This window comes from Phalacrocorax aristotelis, chromosome 1, assembly GCF_949628215.1.
Source record: "Phalacrocorax aristotelis chromosome 1, bGulAri2.1, whole genome shotgun sequence".
In the NCBI taxonomy this organism is placed as follows: domain Eukaryota; kingdom Metazoa; phylum Chordata; class Aves; order Suliformes; family Phalacrocoracidae; genus Phalacrocorax; species Phalacrocorax aristotelis.
In genome coordinates, this window is record NC_134276.1 from 72,839,155 (window position 1) to 72,849,887 (window position 10,733).

The following is a 10,733-nucleotide window of genomic DNA, read 5'->3' on the forward strand; positions in this document are numbered from 1 at the left end:
GAAATAAGATTTGTGAACTAGAAAACACTAAGGAAAAGCACTGTGCCTGTGGTTTGGTTAGAGTGACGGCAGCACCCTAGATGTGAGTGTTCGGAGTGTTTGCATTTTAAAATAAGTCTCCTTAGAGTTTTCGGTGTGTTCAAGAGAAAAAAATCCCAGTAATGATTAGGATATCTGACAGACTAAAGGATGGCAAGTTAGGTCTGCTAGGTCAGAAGACAGCAGAATATACTTGTAGTCCTCTTCCGGTTGGCTTTGCCAGGAGTTGTGTTTTTGCTTATTGTTGAAACATAATAAAGGCATCTTCCCAGAAAGGGTAATTAAGTCTGGGGTTTTTTGGTTGTCACTAATGTTTAGGAAAAGTGAGAAGATTTTTTTTTTTTGGAAGAACTGTGGATGTTTTAGGTAGCTTGTGTACCTTAGATTTGACTAGCCTTTACCTTAAACTACAGTGGGGAGATTATTTCTCTTGAAGCACATACAATGCTGAACCTTAGTGAATCCGGTTTTGTTTTCAGTTCAGTCTGTGCAGTTCTGCTGAAACCAGTGCAACAGAAATCAATGTACCTTTCTTATATCAGAGTGTGTGGTTTTACTCCTTTTCTGAGCCTTGATGAAAGAAATGCTATATATGTGTGTGTTTATTTTTGTAAATCACTTCTATTGTTTTGGGATCACAGATGTTTCTAAGTCAGGGTCAGAGTGCTCTGTTTTCTTCTACTTGTCTTGTAGCTATGGAGTACAGATTAATGGCAAGTACTTACCTGGCTTCAGACATACTGCATAAAGGCAAACTGGAATTTACATCTCCAATTATGTCTTAATAAATTGCAAATTGAGCTAATGTTTGTAATTTTAATCAAGTGATAATTTCTGAACTAATTTCGTCCCTGGCTGGTGATGTATTTAATGTCGAAGATGGTGCTTACTGTTAATTTCTCTGAGTTCCAATTGAAGAAAGGTTTGAAATGTGTTGATAGGTTTTTACATATTCATTTAAATATATTGAAAGTAAAATAGGCTTGTTAAAAGTGGCATCTGAGTAGGTGTAATATCTAGGTAGTTTTTGACAGTAATCTGAATAAACTTGGTGGTCCACTAGAAAAAATGGTAAGAGATGAACAATTTTTCAAGCATTGATACCACCTAGTGGTAAAAAATTATTGTTACTTGTTTACATAATATCTATTCAAAAGATCATTAAGTTTGTGGTATAAAGAAGGGAATTAAACTGTCCTTTTTAACATTATCTACACATGCACTGTACTGCAAAAGCTGTGTGAGGGTGGGCAGCTAGAATTTGAACACTTTCACTGCATGGTATATATAGGCATGGTTTTGATAAGTCTTAAACATATTTACCCTGTCCCAGTTAAAAAAAAAAAAAAAAAAAAAAAAGGAAAGATTTCATTAAATGCACAACTGAATGATGGTAACGGGGACTTTGTACAGGTATATATATTAAAAAGGTCCTTTTCTATGTGTGTATACATGTCAAAAACATATGATTTTGTTTTTAAAAAAATCTGTATTTGGAATAGACGTCTGAATTCAGGTAACACTAAGGGTGTGGATACGTTTGGGAATTTTTGGCACAGTCATTAATGAGACTTTGCAGTGAACCAGAGTGAGGAGCTGGTCTTGGGGAAAACTGGCCTGGCAAATGTTGACTTAGATAAGTTCCCAGAACTGCTTCAGAATGGATCTGCAGAGTTCATTCTGTGGGTACAAGGAGGGGGTGGCGTGTGGTGGGGAGTAATGGGGAGAGGCTGAAGAAAGGCAGGGCTCCTCCTTCTGGAGGTGATGGCAGCGCATGCCAGGCCGTAACGACTACAATGTTGGTCACTTTGCCATCTGTCAAGATCAGATTATGGAAAGTGCCTTTCTAAGCAAAATATTCCCCAACTACTCCTCAAAAAATGCAGAACTTCAGCCCTTTCAATTACGGTAGTATGTGGAGCCATCTTTCATTCCTTGTTGCCAGCTGATTGATGTAGGTCCAGTATAACAGTTACGTTTATCACAGTAACATCTGTAATGTGACAGTCTACATACATCACTCAGAATCAGCAGCTAAATCTTGTATGTAGACTGTTTTATTTTTTTCCCCTTTTGTCATTTATAGGTACTTGTTTCACAGTGGCAATCCAGAGCATCCAGGAGACATACTTTTAAACACCACCGTGGAGGTTTTGCCTTTTCAGGTATGAATTCATTGATTTGTGTCTTCTCCATTACAGGATAAAAGCAAAACCTCCTCATTTTATTGACTTTTTTTAACAGGGTGTATGAGACATGGATGCTTTTTTTAAAAAAAACACTGTAGGATCTTGATGCTCTGATGCTCTCATACTTTCTTTAATTGGCTCTTTTAACAGAAAACTATTGTAACTAATCAGATGTTCATTCAGTGTGTAGCCTGCTACAAGTGCTGTCAGTAATTTGGAGGTGAACAAGCTCATTTTCTTCCAATTCACTGATACTGTTAAAAAAAAACAAACCACCAATTTTGGAAAATGGGAAAGCTAAGTCAATCTGCTTTTTGACTTAGTCAAAAAGTCTTAGTCCAGGAATAAACACACATCCAAGCCTTGCTAGATATTTAAATATCTGGACTCTTAAACCAAATGTGTTCCTTTCTCCTGACTACTGTGGTGGTTTGGTTTTTTTTCCATAAATCAGTCTGAGTTTTACCTCAGGAGGGCACTACACTATCTAAAGTATATTTTTGCTTGGAGCCAGATGGTATGGGTTCTTTTTCTTCAACTAGATATTATGGCTAACCATTTATATCACAAAACCCTGTCAGAGGATTAAGACACCACTTCAGACAAGTTTATTTTATTTAGTGTTAAAATAGTAAAGTATTTCTATCTTCTCCCATACACCTGGTGTAGGTATTTTGAAAACTGTGCCTAAATTACCATAGGCTGAATCTCTTTTTCTTTTTGTTTTCCTTTTTTCCTGTTTATTTAAAAAAAAAAAAAAAGTCAGTGATCATGCAGGAGTTCTCCATTCTTGCAGTCTGCCTTTCTGGTAGCGAGCAAAAATAGGAATTTCTGACCACCCTCACACCTAAAAAGAAATTTGTCCGTTTGATTCTAATTATGCAACATGGTATGTGGGTTATTATATCACATTATAAGGTTTATGGGTTTTGTTTTTTAAGACCTTTGGAAATATATTAATATTTCCACATCAAAAGAAAAACCAACACAAAACCCAGCAGCAGCCCTCGCTTCATCTGGGCCCAAGATACCACAAGAATGCACAGCAGAATGAGAAAAAATGTGAATCAAGCATCTCGTTTGGCCACACTTGGCTGTGAAATGTCCCTCAAACTGGAGCATCCCTTAAGGAAGTAATGCGAGCAAGCTTCTATTGCTGTTGGCTCAATTTATGGAAAGGTAAAGACCTGCACCTGGCCCAGTCTTAAGCCATTGGTGTCAACAGAAAATGTCACCAATATGAGGACAGCAGCTGCAGAATGATGGGTGCTGTCCTGAGGGAACAATTTCTCCACCATGGCCTTCAGGAGAGCTGGAAGCCCATTCAGGTACTTCGACCCTGATCCTCCCAAAGCAAAATTCAGAAAAACAAAAAAAAAAACCCTTAGAAACGAGAGTACCGTCAGACCGGATTTGTCTGGGACTTGAATGACATACTCAAAAAAAACCCAACCAACCAAAAAACACAAAACCAAACAAACAAAAAAAAAAACCCACCGCTTTTTCAGCAGCCTCCCTTAAGGGAAGCTTTTAAAAGAAGGAATTTAAATCCATCAGCTTTTTTTTAAATGTTTTTATCTCCCGTTTTGTCAAGCATTTTTAATTGATTCCTAGGAAGCTCTTAACAGTGTGTCTTCTAGTTTTGGATCACGCGATTCTGGTTGTGATTTTCCAGCTGTTTTTGAAGTTCTGGTCTACAATCTTATTTTTCCATGCTTATTAAAGGAACTTATTGATACCCATCCCTCTTTAGTGAGGCAGTAATAAGTGCAGTGCTTCCCTTGCTGGTCTGATGGCTTTTCATCTTGCCCAAATTCTTAACATCAAAAAGTAAGCTGTAAGTTTCATTTGTCCTGTGAGAAATCTCTGGTTCAGCCATAGCAAAAGGCGGCAAGATCCTGCCTTTGCTTTTCTTCTATTGTGTGTGCCAGTATCTGCTATGTTTTCTGTTCATGTGGCAGTTAATGTGCAAGTTACATGGGGCACTTAAAGTGCTTCTTTTTTTCTACTTTGAAGCCAAATACGGTTCAGTTCTTGAGCACTGCTGCTTTTTTTTTTTGTACTGGCTTGTCTAAGGCTATAAATAACTCTTCTAGGATGGTTCGTAATTATTTAGAAAAGGTGGATGCTGAATATATGACAAGAGTGCACACACATTTGTCTTTCCCTGGCAAAGTCATATGTCAAAATAAATGATCTAATTTGTGCTTTGTTGTTCTAGAATGAAGAACTAGTATTAAGCAAAGAAACCAAAGACAAACGCTTAGAGGATGGTTACTTCAGGATAGGTATGTCACAATAGAAAGAAATATTGTTACTATTGCAACAGTTAAGACATTTTCCTTAAAACCACAACAAACCTGAAACTGAGTTTTGATGATTTGGTTTTGGGTACATGAGCTTGTAGGCTTTACTTGATATTGTTTCCAATACTTCTTTTCTGAGACTGATGTACTAAACAAGATCTAGAGTGACTCTCAGTTGTAGTGCAGCTACATCCAACTTCTCTGCCAGAATCTATTGCCTAAATTATTGTTGAGGCATTTCCAGGTTGTATAAGATGGCCTCTTCTGTCCTGTGACTGCATGTGTGCCTGCGTGTGAGCTGTTGTGCTTGGCCTGGATTTGAACGCAGCCTACGGACAGTCAGTCATGTCTCGTCATGGGATGAGATTGGCATTTCCATAGCCAAGCGGCTGTTGGGGAAGGTGCCAGGGTACCTGCTGTCAAGAAAGAGAATTTTTACTCATGGATTGTCTTTAGCTTGCTGGTCATAGCTTGGGCATCCCTGTATAAACAAAAGCAAGATTTTTCTTCTTAATGAATTGCAGTTGCTGTGTACATATTTAAGTGTAAAGTCTAACTGGGCTTTTAAATTGGATTCTTACTCATATAATTGAAGATCCTTTAAATAGGAATACATTAAGCAGGAATGATATCCCTTGTCCTTAATTCTCCTCGAAAATACATAAGCCAGGGGGTCCATGTTTAGTTCCATGATAATAAATGAAAATCTGTGTCAAAATCTTCCCAGAGCTTGAGGTGCTCGTACCCTTAGGCAGTTCCAAAATGTTTATTCATATGTGTAATCCTGTTCAGATTGGTGTGCTCTGATGATACGTCCCATGTTGTTTGCTGCTGCAAAGCTGAATTTAATATCAAAAATCACTGGCTGTCTTTTGTTTCGGGAATGACACCAGTCAACCCTATTGCCACCAGCAATAGGTTTCACCTGAGAGTTGTGATACCACAGATAGATTTTTCTGGACACAGATTTTGTACTCCAGTTCGTTAAACGGGAGTTAATTGAGGAAATACTTCTGCTTCTTTTGCAGGGAAATTTGAAAATGGTGTAGCTGAAGGAACAGTTGACCCCAGCCTAAACCCTATTTCATCATTCCGGCTTTCAGTGATACAAAATTCAGCAGTTTGGGCAATTCTGAATGAGGTGAGAAGTGGTTTAACCTTTTAAAAATAAAACTGGCAAACGTGAGATTTCTTCATTCTGTCAGCATGTTGAAGCTCAAAATATTGGCTAATGCTGAAAACAGTTACCTCTTGTTATGGAGAAATGTAATACCCTAAAACATGACTTCTTTTTTTGTGATTCTCTATTTCAGATTCATATTAAAAAGATTACAAACTGATCACGGAAATCTGCATTAGAGGAAAAAGAAAGAATCCTTGGAAACTTTTCCTATAAAATCTGACATCCTTAGCAAGTCACGAATTGAAAATACTGAGCATGCACCTTATTCCAAATTTCTTTCATTTTCACTTGAACTCTACCTCTTGTGAAATCTACTGTAGATGAGAAGATTGTATTTACCCCTTCTTATCTGATCCATCCAGAAGCTGATGCTCCACACTGATAACGCTCGTCTGAGGCCCAAGTTGTCCTCCACTTCAGTGTGACTTTGCCATCTTATGGTTACAGAACCCTGCTACGCTTAACCTGTACTATTTTGATAGTATGGTAATATAGAGAAGTTGTACATATTGTTACATTCCTTGAAGAAGAAAAGATATAATTATTGTTAAATATGTTTTATGAAGGGGGTACTTTCGGAGTTACATTTATTTTCTATAACAAGAACCCTCTTTTATAGACTGTCAGGGATATATATTAAAATGTTAGGGATATTTAATTTATTAAAATAATTTGAAAAGTACATATTTTTATGCAGTAAAATTTTAAATTGATATAGTTTTTTTTATGAATTCTCTAGTTTAAGTTATCTTTCTACATTTTTCTTTGGAGATGCAAACATAAATTAATACCATATTTCAAATATACTGCCATGTTTAAAAAAAACCCTAGATTAAGTTTCTAAATTATGTAGTTTTGTACACGGAATCTGAATGATGTTCAGAGGCATTAACAGAGTTCTGAAGAGCATTATTCTTTGGGGCTATGAAATTCCGCTATGTACAGTTTGTAGCCACACAAAAAGCATGCTGAAATATCTTGTTTCATATTATGTACTAAATCTGCAGTGATTTTAGACTGAATCCATTGCATTTTAGAAGAGTTTTTTCAATTCCAAACAGTTCTTTCTAAAAATCTTTGTAGACATTTCCTAGCCTTCATTTTCTGTACTGAAAAAAAAAAAAAAAATCATTCTCCAGCTTCGTTTTGGAGTGACAGAGGTTACCTTTTATCAAAAGAATTGATAGTAATTAGATACATTTGATCTGCAGAGGTCTCCTTTTAAAACGTTCTGTTATTGCAGTGTTTATTTTGGATACATTGCAGTGAGTAGTTATGGCTTGTTTTTATTTTCTTCCATTGTTCAAGAACAAGGTTTCACTTTGACTCCTTTATTGATCAGTGTAGTAACTCACACTTACTTTTAATGGGAACTAAATTTGCCCTCAAGTTAGTACTCTGCCTTTTTGTTTCAAGAGAAATGACAGTGATCTTAAATGAATCAAACTTGGTCAGGAACAGAAAGTGGTTTGGATTAAATCCAGAGCAGGATTGTCGCAGTACTAAGGCTGCCGCTGCTCTTAAGAGTTCTTCTGCTTAGGTGCTTATGTGTAAGGCCACAGGCATGGGAAGATTTAAGTTACCCAGTCAGAAATGGTCAGGAAGAAGAGAGGCAGAAATTCCTGTCTTCAATAGGAACGAAGTTCCTGACTGATGCTGGAGGGAGGCATCTACCCTGGCCTGGGGATTCTCAGCTGTGCTGTGAACTGACCTCCTGGAATGGACATCTCAAATGCTGGCCCAGTTTTCCCTGCAGGGTAAAAACCCCCTGTGATCCCCAACATCTTTGTGGTCAGGGCACAGCTGCGCAAAGCCTGTTGCAGGATCCCTGATCTGAGACAGGGTTCTTGAATTCACATCTCCAGCATGAAAGTGCTACTAATAGATTTGTCTCTTTTTCATTACATGCTTGTAAGGAGCAGGAGTCTGACCCTGACACTCCAGCACTGCAAGCTGAAAGCCATCACCACTAGGATACAGAGTCTTTTCTTCTGCCTAGTTAGAAAATTGTGTCGTAGCTTTGACAGTTCAGCAGTATTGAAGTTTAAGAGTTTAACTACTTCTACAGCCCATAGTTTTTTTTGTTCTAGCTGTGTTGTCTAAGTATGCAGGCAAGAAAAGACTTGGGCACAGAGATTAGACCTTGTTTAGACTGACTGGTGTAAGTTGAAGAAAGTAGAAAGCTACCAGGCAGGCCTTGTTGACTGTTTTCTGATTGCATCAGATGGTGTAAACAAAATGTTATTTGGAAAGCTTATCTTCCCCATAGAGGGTGTGGGCATAAGCTAAGCATGGGCCTCAGAAATGGGGTTTATTCTTGCATTTGGGGATGTGGGTGAATAGGCTCAGAATCCTGTGTGAATCCAGCCTGTCGTGGCGCTGCAGCCCAGCTTGTTACATGTATAATGCCGTGCCATCAAATTAGTGCCACGCACACCTTAGCTAGCAACTGTCTAAGAATCTATTTAGGTTTTCTTCTCAGCTGTGCCTGTGAACGAATGATGCAAGTAATGTAAACTATAGCTATTTATTACAATTTAGATTGCAGAAATAGGTTAAGATATTGCAGTTTCTTAATATAAGTAGATTTGCTGCCAGTGACTTTCATCTTCTTCCGTGAGTTCAAAAGTTTACTGGTACCACTTATTAAGAAAGCTGTGTGCTCATTCTCAAAGCATCACCGTTCCCGATGTTTCACAGGAGTTAAGATGAATCATATATCTAAATATATAGAACCCTCACCTCATTGATTGCAGGACTCTGATGATACCAGTCTGTTTGGTTTTCAAAGATGTTGAAATGAAATTTGTCAAAGACAGCAAATTAACTAGTGCTTGGTAAAATATGTGGCTTTTTTCCCCCCTAAAGATTGTTGCATTTTTATTACATTGTTTTAGCGGGAGCTGGAAATACTCTGGGCTGCTTTAGCACTTTAAATGTTCCTGAGCTTATACGCTCCCTAAAAAAACATGCCACATTAATACAAATTATGTTTTGTAGATTCAGGTAACTTGAGAGCTGGTGTAATCAGGCAGTACTGCAAATTTGCTTGGAAATCTTGCTGAGATCAAGAAAAAGCAGCAAAAATATTTTCTATCTAATTATCTCTGCAGACGGCTATTTTGGGCTTTCTACCTTTCAAACTCCAATCCCCAAGTCAGGCTAACGTATGCTGCGAGCCTCCTTCTTGGAATCATGGTCAAGTAAGACTGCTTCGGCTGCATGGCTCAGCAGTCGTTAGCTCGGGCACTGTTTCTGACTGGGTGTATACTCGGGGGCTTGTGTCTTTTACACCTCTCAGCTGTAAGTTACAGTATTACCACAAGAGTTCCTCTTGGCATCCTAAACCTATTACCTGATTTTTTGGGAGTTTTTTCCTATAGTTATTTAATTTCAAGTTATTTTTGTATTGTCCTTAAAATTCCCCTCTAGGCCACTGAATCTTATAGTAACCAAATAATAGAAAGCGTTTCAAAATAAACGGCTTTATCCTATGACCCTATTAGCTCTTTCTGATGTGGTGACAGCTTCAGAAAAGAGAACTTCTGTGAAACCAAAGGCATTACCAGAAACCTTCACTATCTGGGCAAATTATTCTTAACTTCTTACAGTGGATGCCAAACAGGCAGGCTGATAGAAGCACTGGCTTTTCTGAGCTGCTCAGGATTGCACTGGACCAAGGAAATACAAGACTGTCAGTATAATCTCGCTTTGCTCGTTCAGCAGGTAGTCCTACTGACAACTTTGTAAACAATGTGAACAGAATGTGATCCCAAATTAGCACTTTTAATTTTTTCTTTATTTAAAGAGGGTTTCTAAAGCACTGTATAAGGCTTTGCGCTTTTGCAGGCATCTCAACCATGCATTTGCATTGATAGAAAATATTCATATGGATACATTTGGTTTTTCTGAACTGAAAGATGGCTTAGAAAAATTCAGATAACCATATGATTCGTGGACCAATAAAAGACTGGAGACTTCTGTTGTATCGCTGCTTGCCTAGATCTTTCAAAAGCAGTTTTTAAATACATTGAGTCAGTTTAGAGCAAAGCAATTGATACTTTGCCCAAGTGATACACTGTTCCTTGAATGGGCCAGAGTGATTAGTCTTTGGCAAAACAGAACAACTCTGTGATGCTTTCCCTTCTTTTTTTTCTGAGTCTATTATCATTTCAGTAATCTGCTTTTTGTTGGACATATTTGCTCCAGATGAAGTATTGTACTAATTTGTAGTTTGCTTCCAACTTGGAAAATATTATTTTAGTCTTGGGGGGGGGGGAAGAAAGAATTAAGTCTCTTCAGAGCTTGCTTCCCTGCAATAAATTAACCCTAGGGTGTGTTCTGAAAAAGCTAAAGCAAGTGACTGTAGTAGAAAGGGGGGAAAAAACCTTATGTTTTCAAATCATCTTTACCATCACCAGCATGATGCTGAAAGGCTATTAAACAACTGATGTTTTCAGGCTATCATTGATTGATTGCTGAGGTAAAAAACACCCCACACAGACCTGATGAATTGGTCTCCAAGTGTCACTTTTCTGACCTTAGTTGTCTCTTAAGGGTTTTTCTGATTTCTGCTGTAAATGGTGAGCAGCTAGAACTGAAAGGAATAGCTTAATTGTGAGGATGAAGCCTTCTTTCAAAGGGACAGATTTTGATCTTTCTGAAGGGAAGGTACACAGGCCCAAGTCCTTCATTGATTTCAATGGTGTTGCACCACAGGCCCCTAATTATGAAGTATTTTTACTGTTGGACTGAAGTGGGCAACCGCTGGTGCTGGGGTTCCTGTCAGGGAGAAGTTGTACAGCTGCAGAAGCAGCAGCTGCCTGCAGGACAGGAGCTTGTGCTGCAGCTGGGGTGGGAGCAGGTCCTGACTGGAATCCCTTGTCTTCTGTGGGCCAGGGGTTCAGTGCTTTCCTTCTTAAAAGGGGAACATTGCTCAGTGTCTGCTGAGAGGGGAACATGACTCTCTTCAAGCCTTAACAGCGGCTGAAATACACAGTACTGTAAGATGCACTG

General features: G+C 38.3%; 1 protein-coding gene across 1 annotated transcript in view; it reads left to right on the forward strand.

Moving 5' to 3' along the window:
* MGAT4A (alpha-1,3-mannosyl-glycoprotein 4-beta-N-acetylglucosaminyltransferase A) overlaps window positions 1-6,232 on the forward strand; it is a 78,285-nt gene extending 72,053 nt beyond the window's left edge. The window contains exons 13-16 of the mRNA XM_075093313.1: window positions 2,126-2,204; window positions 4,450-4,516; window positions 5,563-5,675; window positions 5,848-6,232. Of these exons, the coding sequence (XP_074949414.1) occupies window positions 2,126-2,204; window positions 4,450-4,516; window positions 5,563-5,675; window positions 5,848-5,874 (286 nt within the window). The 3' untranslated portion in view covers window positions 5,875-6,232. The remainder of the gene's footprint in view (window positions 1-2,125; window positions 2,205-4,449; window positions 4,517-5,562; window positions 5,676-5,847) is intronic.
* The last annotated feature ends 4,501 nt before the right edge of the window (window positions 6,233-10,733 follow it).